This window comes from Echinococcus granulosus (genome assembly GCF_000524195.1).
Source record: "Echinococcus granulosus chromosome Unknown EG_S00251, whole genome shotgun sequence".
Taxonomy (NCBI): Eukaryota; Metazoa; Platyhelminthes; class Cestoda; order Cyclophyllidea; family Taeniidae; genus Echinococcus; species Echinococcus granulosus.
This window is the reverse complement of record NW_020170631.1, coordinates 34,847-49,968: the sequence shown is the minus strand read 5'-3', so window position 1 is coordinate 49,968 and position 15,122 is coordinate 34,847. Positions and strand designations below refer to the sequence as shown.

Genomic DNA, 15,122 nt, shown 5'->3' with positions numbered 1-15,122 from the left:
CTTTCATTTCAGCGAGTTCTCTTTTTCAGACAGTTTATTGCTTTTTTGAGTGGTGTTGTGCCACTTCTGTTAATGACGCTTTCCAAAGTACACATTTGGAAAATCGAAGGCAGCAATAGCACACAATCGAACACCGTACTAATTCTTTTCAGAAAATTCGCTCTTTTCAAATGCAGGGGCGGCCTTCGCTCCACAACTCAGAACAAACACTTTGCATACTAAACTGCACCCGACATTCATGCTTCTATCATAATATTCCTTACATGTTCACATAAACAGATAGAAGCACACCCGACTTGCGCCGTTATTTTGTTCGATGAATTCTGATACGTGCTCCTTGTTTTACTGAAGTGCTTAATTTAAGAGATTCATCCTTGCTTAGCTCTTCACTCCTCGCTGAGTGTAAATCACTGACAGGCTCTGAGGTAATGATCACCACTTGTATGAAATTGCTGTGACGACATGAGAGAGTCAGTAGAGATTAAGTGCCTCATAACCCATATTGGCGTATGATGCAATAAGACCACATACACCCACGTCCTCGACGTCTTTTGCATTAGACGTCAAATTTGACAGAGTTTAGCTACGCTCGGAATTCTCCTCGCTGTTAATTGGAGCAGAAAAGTGCACACAATTCAAGGGGCCGTAAAAACAATGGAATCGCGTGCATTGACGAAAGGTGTGCTCCACGAACCAGCGATTGCGACACGATTGGCGTCTGTTTCTTGATATTACTCCAGAAGACGTTACACGGATAACCATGGAAAAGTCGAGAGATATGTGCTAAGTTTAAGTGCCTCGGAATTTTATTTACCAAACAAGTCGATCTATTATGACAACGGTTGGCAAATAATGTTGCTTTTATCAGTTTAAATGCCATATGCATCTAAGTCGGGTGTAAATATTAATCTAATACGCAAATTCAAGCATGGGATTTTTATGCGCATAATTTATGGGCGTCTGATTTGCCTTAGCTTAGCTGAGGGGTGCGAGCCATCAATTACAATTGATCCGTGATGAATGTCCCACGCTCTGATATGCCTTGCCGTAACTGCAAGCACTTCGTGGAAGTGCGACCTGTCTGAACGCGCATAGCATTTCATTCCCATGGTCAGGATCACCTATGGACATCTGGATATAATTTGAGCTGATTTCTGAAGAGGGTGGAGGTAAATTATTAAAATAATGGGAATGCAAATGAAAGTGACACTAGTTGAGGAGATGACAAGGCTGGTTGCCCGTGGTCAAATGAAGCAACGTCTGAACTGCTATTTCGAGACAATCTCGAATGCATAAAAGCCTGGCCGTTGGTGATTAAATTGCCTAAAATTAGGGTTTCACGAATCTCAACAGAATCTAATGATGCCATTGCGGATGTGAAATAATGTTGACGTTCTCTAGGCAATGTGATGTTCCTGTGGTGACCTTGTTGTTGACTTTAAAATGACATGCAACAGCTAAAGCCACACTGACTCCCAATGCCTCGAGTCGTCATTGGTGATTTTGGACTCGGAATTTAGGAATTATCTGCATCTTTTACTGGATAACTCATGGTAAAAATAATGGCTGTTTCCCGTTTCATGGGATTGGTCCCTTTTTTGTAGTCAGAAATATCCAGTATTTTGGTGTTAGTCATGTGAAAGGCAGTTTGGTTGCTTATGCACAGAGCATTGTAGTGAAGAAATTAGCCATCGAGAAGGTGTCGTCTCAGTGGCGACAATGTGTGCACTACTAGAATTCAAGAATCCCGCATGAGAACACGCACTTGCGCGCGTCCGCTGTTTACAGCGCAGATTCATGCAACATGGGTGGATGTTGAATGACAGTAATTTAACGTCTTCGTGGTTTCTAATGCACTTCACTTTAGTCTACCTACTTGAGTGTTAACCAACTAGGAGAGGACTGATCATCACTTGTAAGAAAGTGTTGTGACGATTTGCGAGAGATGGTAGAAATTAGTTGTTTCATGGAACCTCTCGCCGTATGTTGCAAGATCACATGCACCCAAGTACTTGACGTCTTCTGCATTTGATGTCAAAAATTGTCACACAGCTTCACCTACGCTCTGAAATCTCTTCGCTATCAATTAGAGTGAATAGGAACATACCATTTAAGAGGCTGTCATAAAATAATTGACTGGTCTGCACTGATGAAAAGCGAGCTAAACGAACCAGTGATTGCGAAACTGAGAAATGTGTGTTAAGTTTAAGTGCCTAGTGCCTTTTCTACCAAGATAGGACTATCTATCATATTTTAAAACGCGGCAGTTAATGCTGCTTTTACTAGTATAGATACTGCTTACAAAGAAGTCGGGTGAAAATATTCATCCAGTACCCAAGTTCAAGCTGACGGTCTCGAAGCCTACACCTGTAAACCTTATACTCAGGAGGTGTCTTCTCACTTAAATTATGGGCGTCTGATTGACCATAACTTTGCGAGAAGGGCACGAGACATCAGTTGCAATTGATCCGTGACGAATGCCCTACTATCTGCTATGCCTTGACGTAACCGCAAACACTTCGTGGAATTAAAATCTAAAAGAGGGGTTTGGCATTGACCCACCATGTACAATGATGAAGTAGATGATTCAAATGAGCACAGAATTTCGTTGCTCTTGGAGAACCCGCCAATTTGAAGCCTCTGTCACCCTGCATTCAATAAGCCCTCCTCACATGGCTAATTATATTATCCCCAAAATTTAGTTGTTTTTGCTCATTCATGTGCTCAAAACACGTCCACTTCCCGGCATCACAAAAACCGTGAAATAAATTGCCAGAACTCAAAGTTCTACACCATCTTCCTAGATATGACAGCATTCCCCTCATAAGACTTGTAGTGCTCTAATTACCTCTTTACTTTACACTACCCAGATCTTAAATCGTGTGCGCCAGATATAATTGGGGCAGAGGTGTGTTTGTGCAATGCAAATAAGGTATAGTAGAGAAACTTTATCTTCTCTTAACAGCTGGAATTGCTGCCTTTGAGGAGATTTGCTGTTTTACCAGATAGATGCTTAAAAGGAACGGATACTGTACTTGCTACCAAGATTGCATATGCGTGACGTTGAAACTGACTACCTCCGCCTAGTGCCATTAATGTGTAAGGCTGTGTTCTGCATCGGTTGATGCTAAGTGACTGTACTAGACCATGGTGAGCAGAGAGAAGAGACGATAATATTTATTTTAAGAATGAATTGCTTGCATTTATTGACTCCTGCGAAGATAAATAACCTCCTATACTGGTACTGAGGTTATCCCACGCTTTCACAATTTCATTTTAAGAATATATTCCGTAACCCACCTACACCTAGCGCGAGTCCATGCAGTAGTGGGCATTTTTTACTACTTTAGTAGAATTAGTTGCCATTTGAACCTGTAAGCAGGAAGTGAATGAATTGTGGATGAAGGCAAAGACTTAACTGTATTGTTTTGCAGTATCTCGCAGCTTGATCCACACGCTGGTGACAAGAGGTGGAAGTGGTGGTGCCTCTGCTACAGCGCTACCCCTCTCTCCCACTCCCACCACTATTGCACAGCATCTATACACTGAAATCGAGGCAACTTGTCGGCTCATGCTTTGGCTGGCTGAATACCCGTACAGAATGTCATAGATGTTGGATGTGATTGTGACGAATGCTGACACCTGGTCTGAAGGTTCCTAACGCAGTAGTCAATCGAGTAGCTACGTAGAGATGTTTGTAATGATAACATTAGGGGACTAAAAGCTTCCACAAAGGATGTGTGAGAACCTGGGAGGAAGACAAGGTGATGTGTGACAGGCATGAAATGTGGATGTGGATCTGATGCGATGACCGTTTGAACGTATGCGCGGTAAGGAACACAGCCTCTCCTCAGTTCACCTCACCTCACCTTATGGAGGGCAAAACTTGTTAAAATAACCTCAACAGGCAGCAAAGTGGTCCCCATTGCCGAAGTTAATGATGTCGTCACGGTGTCGTCAAGTATCAGCACGAGCCTGACATAAATGCCCTCTTGCAAATCTCAATATCCTTCTCTGACTTCCTCTATTTCCCCTTTTCCTTGATTACTTTCCGAAATTCGGACACTGTTTAATATGCCACAGACCAGTTTGCGGCCTAGGGAATTAAATTAGTTTGTCATTTTCAAAGTGCACAAAAAACCTAGGTGAATGAGGAGGGGAAGGGGAAAGGAGAATAGTTTACTAACCTTTTCAACCACTGCTGTGGGTTTTGCCCAAAATTGAGAGGTAAGCTGAATAGGCCTAAAGTCAAGCAGAGTAAATAGTATAAACTCCTGCATTTCCTCCACTCATGCCCACATCAATCCACTTCCCTCCACAACACCCGCACTTCGCATTGACCAACTTGCCTGCCACAGGCTGCCGCGAACCTTAACAAGCGGTGTCAAACCTTACTGCTGCCAGCCATTTTGCCCATGTGCAAAGAGGAGACGCCATCTGTTCTACTTCCTTTACATACCATTGGGCTGGAGATACAAGAAGCTGCAGGGCACGACAGGCGTCATGTTCTTATCAGCGTCATAACAAAGCGTAAAGCTGCCCGTAGAGAAGGCTGCCTTTACCCATGCCAAAGTGCACTCGCTGCGCCTGTGCAACACTCTTCAGTCATGTGATGCGAGACGGACTGAAGTGCACCAGAATAAAAGGAAGGAAAAATTTGCCGCATCTCAGTCCTTGTCCAATTGGGCGAATACTTCGATCTGAGTGGTAAGACGTTTGCTGTGAGTGGGAAAAAATAGGCAAAATGTGATTCCAATTATACCAAATATATCATGCAAATGAAATTCTGTCCAAATTTCTACATTTCTGTCCCTCTAAAACATCTGTTACCTGAGAATGACCAAGTTCGGCCATTGTGCATCAGGCGTTGCGGTAGGTGTTGAAGCCTGAGTGGAAAAGCTGCAAGAGAAATCAGTTATTCGGGATGCTAACATTGAAATTTAGAAGGGCGATAAGGTGAATTAACAATCTGGATATTATTCTCCAAGTGAGCAAACGAGTGCATCAACTTCAAGCAGCTAAACGTGTGCTGGTGGAGCAAACTGCACGAGGGCCTCTGGCCTCAAGGACAGATATCGTGAAGTGTAAATGTGATGATTGAAATTGGAAGTTGAAGACAAAATCTACCTCCTTCTAATTCTTTTTTAAAACTTTGTAGATTGCCTTCCATAGGCAAAGCGAAGGGTTTCATTTATGGACTGTCACAAGCCAAATTTGACGACATTTAGAATGTCTTCATTTCCACACGTCGACTTTCAACTATCTTGTCAGTATGGCCTTTTGCCAATGAGGTTAGCCAAATTTCTTCCAGAGGATTTTTCATATGCAATTTATACACCACCAAAGTGCACATTTTGAGCCATTTACCCGAGAGGGCTAAAAAGCTGCTTTTGCAAAAAGGATTATTTTACTTTTCACCTCATCTTTTTTTCATCTCTTTTTCCACCAGGAATGCAGTGCTTCACCTCTGCTGTGCATCCCAAATACATGGAAATCTAAGTCTGACTCCTTTATACGGACTTAAGTAAAGGCATTGTCTTTAATTTGGAAGGTATCTCATTACTATGGCTGGCTAACAGGGTGACACGGCAGTTACACCGGCGAGTAAAAGACGCTCAACACTGCATTGACTTACACAATATCGTAGCCAGAAATGCATGGGTGTAAGTGTGGTGCCTACAGCAAGTTCGCACAGGTTTAGTACGCACGTGCTTGCAGTGAAGCTAAATGGAATCAGCTGGATTTACTTTCTCATTTGTAACTCAGGGCTATAGGTGGGAATAAGTGTAAGCGTTCGTATTATTCTGATGTGAATATTTTGAGGGATCGTGTGGTTTGTGAGGTAAAAGCAACCATTCTCCTGGTTCATTTCACCCTTTTAAAGTCAAAAGGGAAGCAATCCTTCAACTTAGTGAACATGCGCAACTGCTGGTAGTGCCGACTTCATTTTAAAGTTATTGATAAATGCTTGACATCGCTCAAAACATGCTGCTCCTTGTCTTACATGAAGCATGGAGACCAAAGTGAGACACTGTTTGACCAAGGGACACAGTTTGTGTGCTCTTCGCCTTCCTATATGTTACTGATTTTCTGCACCTCTACCTCTTGTAATATATGCATCCAACTATCCATTTACGTCGGATATCATTCACAGGGCATAATTTGTTCCGTGAAAAGATTTTCTTTGATAAAAGTTTTAACTGTTTACCACCAACCCACATGTCTGCAGTGATATGGACTGAGACGTTTTTCACAGACAAGCGTACATTTTCTATTAGGTCGCGTTTGGGATCAATGGATCACATTAGTTCTCAACACTGCACTGACTTACGGCATATCGCAGCCAGAAAAGTGTGACTGTAGTGCTTGCAGTACGTTTTCACGGGTTCAGTCAGCACCTAGTTAGAGTGAAAATAAGTGTATATCAATTTCAGTGGACTTAGTGAGAGACGAGAAGGCGGGTTTGCTAATATTTTATGAGAATTATTCAAAGTAAACCAACATCTCCTACGGCTGCTTCGTTTTCTCTGGCAATAGCGCGTTTATGGTTACCTACATCAATAATTGGCAAAGTGGTGCGTAAAACAAATTTATCATTTAAAGCGATTCAAGTGTATCAGCACCGAATACCTCCCACAGTATTGGCACACTCACCAAAGTAGAGCGATGGAATACCCATGAGTAATTTGCGTTTTGGTAAATTAATTCAAGTTGACAGCATTCTTTGCACTGATTTGCTTTTCTAACTTAAGCACATTTAAGCGGACGCTTTTATAAGATGTAGAAGTAAAGAATTTATTGCAAAGTCGCTTTTTCCACTTTAGTCAGTTCTGCATATCGAGTCATTTGTTTCGATTTTGGATGTCATTGTACTGCCCCTGTTAATGACGCCCATAAGAAGCACGCAGCTGGGCGATCAAAAGTAACAAAAGCAAGAAATCAAACACCGGCTTTTTTATTTTAATAAAAAATTTCAATTTTCAATTGTTAGGTAAGAATTCACTCAGACCAAACACTTTGCATATTGAAAATGCATCCTACATTAATGCGTATATGATAATATTCCTCACAATTATACATAAACAGATGGAGGTACACCTAACCTGACCTGTTATTCTGCTTGATGAATTTTGATACATGCCCCTTTTCCTACAAAGCAATTTAATTCAAGAGACGAGCGTTTGCGCGGCTCTGCACTCCTCGCTGAGAGTGAATGACTGACATGCTCTGAGGGATTGGTCACCACTTGTGTGAAATTAAAATGACGATATGCGGGCCTCAGAATAAATTATTTGCCTCGTAAAACATCATGTCGAATGATTCAACAAAATCACATGCACCCACATACCTAACTTCTTTCGCATTAGACGTCAATAAATTCCGTGGTGTTTAAGTACGCTCTAAAATATTTACCCTGTCAATTGTAGTAGAATAAAGCAGGAAATTTGAGAGGCTATCAAAAGTAACCAACTACTCTACATTAATAAAATGCTTGCCCCAAGAAACCAGTGATTACAACACTATTGGAGTATGTTTCTTGACATTACTTCAAAAGACGTTACATGGCTAGACATGCAAGGTCAAGAGAAATATGTTATGTTTCCTGATAATAATAATTTGGCAGACAATGCTGCTGCTATTATTTTAAGTACTACTTACAATGATATGGGGTGAAAATACTCATCCAGTACGTAAGTTTTAAATAATGGTCTCGAGGCAAACGCTCGTGAAATTTTATCGGCGTAAGATGCTTTTGCATTTAATTTGTGAGCCACCAATTGTGATTGATCCGTGATGAACACACAAAACTCTGATATTCCCTGAAGTAACTGCACAGACGTCATGGAAATACAGACCGTCTGATCGCGGGTGGCAGTTCATTCTTAATGTATGATCAACAAAGCGTTTACAGGACCACCTAAGATCATATGGCTATAATTTGGGATGATTTTGAGAAAAGTGATTAAAAGAAATCATAAAAATAATGGAAATGCCAATGAAATTGACACTTGGTGGAGAGGTAACAAAGCTGGCTAACTGTTTTCAAATAAAGTAATGTCTGAAGTACCATTTCGTGCCATTTTCGAAGGCCTACAGACGAGAGAGCTGGCAATTAAATTGACTAAACATTGGAGTTCAAAAAATTAAACACAATCCATTTTAGGAGGTGCTGACGTTCTTTAAATAATGTGATGCGCCAGTGGTGACCCTGTCAAAAAAGCTAAATTCGCATTTGCTCTCAATGCCTCAGGGCGTCATTAATGATTTTAAAATGCCATAAATGCAACTCCAATACAATATTTGAGTCCAAAATTACAAAATCATCTACATCATTTGCCGAAGAAAACAGTGGTAGGACTAATAGCTGGTTCCAGTTTCATGAATTGGTCCCAAGACCGTAATCCAAAATGATCGGTATTGGGTGTTAGTCTTGTGTGCAAAGAGCACTGTAGTGAAGAAATTAGCCTTCAGAAAGGCGTTGTCTCAATGGCGATATCGTGTGCACCAATAGAACTCATTATTCCTGTATGAGAACATGCACGTGCAGACGTATGCTGGTTAAATTGCAGAGGGTGGGCATTGATTGACAATATTTTGACATCACTGTGGTTTTACCGCACTTCACATAGGTCTATTTTCTTGATTATTGACCAAGTAGGAGGGACGCAACGACAGCAGTAATTGTGCCATGCTTGAAAGTGTTTTGTAACCGAAACTTACAAGCTATTCTGAAAATCGGGTGGAAGCTAACGATCAGCAGAAGGCAGTCCTTTGCGGCATTTAATCTCTAAATAAAATTTTTTGGCCAGTATAAGTAGTGCGACGGCGGCAGCGTGCTCAACCTCTGTGAAACGTGACCAAACTATCTGGCAGTCTGCAATTGCTGAAGATCAGGCACAGCACTCATATCATCGCTACTCTATTTGGTGATGCAAGATTAGATTTTACTCCACGACTCAGACCAAACACTTTGTATAGTAAATATGCATTTGACATTAGTGCTCATATAATGATATTTCCTACATTTCCACACCTGACTTAAGTTGGCAATTTGCTCAATGAACCCTGATGCATGCTCCTTGTCCTACAAATTTATTTAATTGGGGAGACAAATTCAGACTTAGCCCTGCGCTCCCCAACAAATGAATGACTGACGTGTATGCGAGAGTTAGAAGAAATTAATTGCCTCATAGCACGTCCCGCCATATGATGCGAGAAGGTCACATGTACCTACATACCAGATGTCTGCATTTGACGTCAAAAGTTTTACAGAGTTGTACCTACACCCTGAAATCCCTTGGCTACCAATTGGAGTGGAAAAGGTACACACCATTTAAGAGGCTGCCATAGAGTAATCGACTGACCTGCACTAGTGAAAAGCATGTTCCACGAACCAGTGATTGTAACATTACTGGAATATGTTTATTGATATTCCTTTAGAAGATTTTGCATGGCTAAATATGCAAAGCTCGGAGGTACGTGCTGAAGTGCAAAGTGCTTATACTAACCAAATATGACTATTTGTCATGAAAAAGTAGTCAGTTAATGCTGCTTTAATGGTTTAATTGCTAATTACAATGAGGGCGAATAAAAACTATTCATCTAGTAGTCAAGTCCAAGTTAATAGTCTCAATGGGCATGAGATGCCTTTGCACATAAATTATGAGCGTCTGATTACCTTAACATGGCAGAGGGACACGCGCTACTAAATGCCCTAAGGTCTGATAGGTCCTACGTAACTGCACAAGCTTTGTAAATATGCGACCTGTCTGAACCTGCGTGGCACCATTGGTGATTTTAAATATGTCGTACATGCAATTCTAAAACAACAACTCGGATCGAAATTTCAGCAATCATTTGCATTATTTACCGGAGGAAACTTGGCCCGTCCCCATCACGTAATTCAAAATAATAGGTATTTTGATACCAGTCTTGCAAATATCAGTTTGGTTGTGTAAAAGAGTACTGTAGTAAAGAAATTAGATGTTGAGAAAGCGTCGTCTCACTTACAACAACGTGCACACCAGTGAAATGCAGGATCCACATATGAGAAGATGCGTCTGCTGATTAAAATTCAGCTGCATGTGACATGGGTCGATGTTGATTGACTATAATTTGACGTCACTTTGGCTCTTTCTGCACTCCACGTCAGCCTATTTACTTGAGCATTGGCCAACCCGAAGAGAAGCAGCGCGAGGGCCAATTGTGCTATGCTCGAACAGGTTCCGTAACAGGAACCTAATAAATATTCTAAAAATTTCAGTGGGAGCAGACCATCAGCTGACAGCAGCCCTTCGCGTCATTTAATATCTAAGTAAACTTATTGGCGATGCATGAGCAGTGAGACAGTGGTAGTGTGCTCAACCTTCGTGAAAGGCGAACAGAACTAGCTGGCAGTCAGCTATTACTAAAGACCAGACACAACAATCGCAGCATGGTTACTCGATCTGATAACATATAAAATCATGTTGCACTCGAATTGCAACTTTGCGCACAACTTTATCCTCCAGATACTATTTACATGTCGCATGGAATTCTTTCAATTGCGGTGCTACACGATTTTAGCCATTAAATAGCGAGATTTCCTGACGCCTAATCTCCTCATTAGATTGGTTTGAACTCACACAACTAAACATCACTTTTTTTTAAGGCAAACTCCAGAGTAATAGTGGTTAAGGATTTCTTTACTACCAGTAATGGCGCTGGTGTAGTGTTAACAGATGTGAATTGCCAGATTGGGTTTTGAGGTGGCTAGCACAGACAATGGAGATGGAAGAGGGGTCTGATATCGGCACACCATGTACAATGCAAACGTGGGTGATTCAAATGAGCCCAGAAATTCGCTGGCTTTAAAAAAGGCCCCTCGTTTTGCAGCCAATTCCACCTTGTATTCAATAAGCTCTCCACACATGACTAATCATATCATCCCTCAAAAATCCGTAGTTTTTACTCTTTTGCGTGCTCTAACTACGTCCACTTTCCAGCAACATTAGGAATAGCAAAATTAATTACTTTAATACATTGTAACATCTGCCTAGATTTGAGAGTATTCTCCTCATAAGATCCCCAATGCTCTAGGGCACCTTACTTTATAACCCCCCTAGCTTAAATCGCATGCATAAGAAGAGGGTGAAACAACTCCCGTTGTCAACGTCATTTGCGTGTTAGCGACACTTTGCCTAATTTCATTTTGGCAGATGTACCCGAGTCAGCGCTGACACCGATACATTTATCAATGAATGTGACACACTTTGGGGTTCGCTTGGAAACAAACGTCTCTTGCTTTTTCCTTCTATCAAGCACCGAATTTTTGCCTATCAGTAAAACCTTCTCCGTAATTGGTAATTCGAACAAACAGTCGCGCATTCCTTGGTACAGGCAAATTTGATTGTATGGAAGTGCAATATAAAATTTAGGCATTCGAAAAGCCAATTTGTGACAGTAAGCGCTCGCAAAACACCATCAGCCACAATCATTGTAAATGTCCTAATGCCATCAAAAATTGACTAGTGCAAATTCGCCGGCGTTTTTTTGCGGTAATGTTTGGGCATATCTTATGTTTTTCAGCTGTCGAGCATTACTGTCAATGGCCAGTTTTATAATCCAAATTTGCTACTGTCACAGCGACGATGTTTGTGCATGAAAAAGTAATCCATTCGAAGCAATGCACCCCTTACCTCTCTTTAGCGTTGTCGACACAAAGAATTGAGTGGTCGAGAAAAATAGGCAAGCAGAAATCCGATTATGAACTTTATTTATACTGAACAAAATCTTGAAATAATGAACACCTTGATAGCGGACATCCTTGCCATGCTTAATGATTGTGTTGGTGATAGGTAAACTAATTTAATGGATTCACTGTGTTTAACGTAATTTTATTGTCAGTACTTAACACTTTTTTCTGTGGTTGTGCCTCATAGGAAATTTTTACCTTATTGTTTGGGTAGGTGGATGATTATAAGCCAAGTTTATATTAATGGTTCGACTTCCGACTGGATTCGCTTACGCACCTACCGCCAATTCATTCTCTTTTAGCTGTCATGGCATCGCTGTTGAGGCCAATGCTTTTGTGAATGCAAACAATTAAAGGGCTGAACGCAGAATATGCTCAATGACTGCATGAATACAAGCATAATTCAACTTCTTTTGCACAAATTCGTCGTTTTCCAAAACCGATAAACGCTTACTTTTTGAGGTGAAAATAAGTTCCTATCATAATTGATTTGAACCAAAGCTTAAATATCACGTGCGCGGTAATAATGGCAGTGCTAGCAAAAGATCCACCTCAGCTTGTGCCGGTCGTGATTTGAAATGCTCGATTGGTATACTGGACCTTTTCTTTGTTGAGGTGCGAGGAAAATTGGCTGTCACAGTCCAAATATTCCATTGTTAAATGGCCTCAAAAAGTGCTTTAGACTCAGTGGTCCTTTTTTTACATTACAATTTAGGTGTGAAGGCGTTGATAGCATTTCCATGCTTAAGAGGGTCTAGGCCTCCTTTCACTACGTGGTAGATAAGACGTCATATTTATGCCAATTTTGCATAACATAAAGGCAGTGGCAAGTATAGAATACTCAAGGAAAGAACAAAAAGCCTGCTGAGTGCGACCTAGAAGACTGCAACTGTCTTCTTCAACAGAAAGCCTTATCTTTACTTCATTTCTTTATCACAGGAACACGCATACTAGCGGTATGCTTTATAGGTCTCGTTTCGCCTAATCATCACCAGGAGATGTGTCTAGTGAGAAGGAAACATCCCAACTAGATTATGTATTCACCTTCACCATAAGGAATACAAATGATTTGGCAAAACTGCACTGTCTTTCCCCTTTAACCAGAGTAATCAGAACTTACGCTACGTACGGTTGCGAGATGCATTGCTCCTGAATGCTATCCCCAAGCCTTAGCCTCCCTTGAGTTCTACTGTACTTACTACATTCAACTCTGTAGTGAAATAATGAATACTGAAAGGCTTCCGCTGCTCTCTTTAGACAGCTCATCTCAAGACTTCAATTAGAAGTTTCCTCCCCCCTCCTTGACCACCTATATGATAGACAGGTAAATTAAGGTCTATCATGTGACTGGAGTGGAGATGGAAGCTGACGGAGGCAACAAAGTCAGTTGTAACTAGCATTTAACTAGTAACTAGTACAAGCTTTGCCATAAACTGATGCAGAGCACAGCTTCACACTCTTGTGGCACCAGATAGTCATTTATACTGTTTGGCATAAGTGACGTTGACAACGTAGACATCACCTATCATTTCAGTACTATCTGCATAGAACTCGAAATTCCTATGCAGGCAACGATCGATTGACTTTTAAGGCCAGACGGAGGAGTCCTACTATCCTCCCACTCACAACAGAAATCATTGCTTTTCTACTTTCACCCACACTCGAGGACCATTCTGCTACATTCAACTCAACAAAAACATTTAATCATGTAGGACGCAAATCGGTGTTAATGTTGTGCTCTTTACTGAGCATATTTGCCTAGCATCAAGTCGGGGGGAGAGGGCACGGCGTCAGGCTAGAGACAACCTTTTAAGCTGGTTAGGCGTTGCCTTGGGTTATTCCCGAGTTCTTGCGAGACATTTGTAGGCGCTTTTGATCCCTCGACTTTGGCATTGTTCGCTGCTCCATGGAGCTACTTCAAAGACTCTTTTGCACCAAAGTTTCTCATCCGCTAACACGGCTTTCTTTTCTTACGTGGTATTTCAGCCGAGCCGCAGAATAGATCCTACTGCTCCGCCGGGCCATAATTAGGGATCACTTGCTCAACATCTCAATGGCGAAATGCGCGCAAGTTGTAGCCATTTCGAATGACTACATTGTCTCCTCACCTTACACATAGCGAGATGCAACAAATGTGGTGAACATGCTAGGTGAGAGGTGGTGCAAATTGAAAGGCCAGACCCAGATATCCAAAGTCTGGTTTGAATTTGTCAGGTCAGTTTACGCACAGGTAGTGGATTTTCCTGTTTCCTACGACTGATGGCAGCTGGTACAGGTACTAGAACTCGATAAGGCAGAGGTGGAAAGCCAAACTCTTGGAGCACCGTAATTGTCAGTCCAAGGAAGCGGTTAGAGGGGTAGGAACGGCAGAGAGTTAGGTGAGAGAACTACGTCTTTGCCTGCGTAGCTTACCATGCAGACTATTCAATCCTATCCAGCTCCCACTTTTATTAGGTTTGAATTCGCCCAGCTCTTCTGTGGGTGGCAAATGCCTCCGCTCTTGAACTTTAGTACCGCTCTACGAATTGAGTGGAGGCTCAAGGTGCAAATTTGAGGCCTTCTTGTAAAAAAAAATAAAACCTACCCCATAGACATTAGTAAAATGGAAAAGTGATTTTCTTTTCTGTGATTCAGTTAGTGGAGTTTAACAGACTGAATTTGTTGCAGACTCCTGAAGACAACATCTCAGAAAAAAAGTAAACTCACGCAGGCCTGTTTAGGCCCTTTTGGTAGTGTTGGAAATAAGCTTGACCGAATACCTCATGCCGCCTTTCCTTCCTCCGTCCTTCTTTCCTTGAAAGGCTGTACAGCCTCACGGGTATCGGAGCAGTTTTGGGTGAAGTATGCAAAGTTCAGTACGCACACAGCCACACAAAAATTTTAAGAAGATGTTTGATGGAAGTACTGTGGATCTGTTGTAGACCAACGATCTTTCCCTAGGAGATAAAACTCTTCATGGGCTCAGGATGTATAAGCCGTAGGGAAACACCTTTGCAGCTTAAGTAGAGTGACATTAGTGATGGAAGCCGCTTTGAGCTGGCCATTCCAAGTATGCAGAGGTTGTTTTCTGACATCTGCGGTTGTACAACTTGGTTGAGAGGTGGTTTATCCGTCAGCCACACTTCTGTTTCTGTAAACTAAAACATGCATTTTTCAAACTTAATGAAAAGTGCATGTGGGCAGAAAACTTTTTCACGAGGAACGAGTGGTCAGATAAAGGTTTCAAGGACCTCATATTGCCTACTGTGAAATTGCGATTCACGAGGCGACCTCATGCCGTTTTTGAGGATGGGAGGAAGAGATGATGCCTCGTTTCTGTCCTCTTCGTGGCCTTAATACACTCCGGCTGTTTCATGGTCTTGAGCAGAGTCCAAGTCAAACCGAAACT

At 41.7% G+C, this 15,122-nt stretch overlaps 1 protein-coding gene across 1 annotated transcript; it reads right to left on the bottom strand. All coding sequences in view use genetic code 11, as the record gives it.

Moving 5' to 3' along the window:
* Nucleotides 1–1,177: 1,177 nt before the first annotated feature.
* On the bottom strand, nucleotides 1,178–6,221 carry EGR_10682 (hypothetical protein; the record flags this gene model as incomplete). The annotated part of the gene is made up of 4 exons (XM_024499931.1): nucleotides 1,178–1,436; nucleotides 2,059–2,185; nucleotides 6,005–6,072; nucleotides 6,103–6,221. 4 exons carry the CDS (start codon nucleotides 6,219–6,221, stop codon nucleotides 1,178–1,180), a joined length of 573 nt encoding a protein of 190 aa, XP_024345656.1.
* Between the last annotated feature and the right edge of the window lie 8,901 nt (nucleotides 6,222–15,122).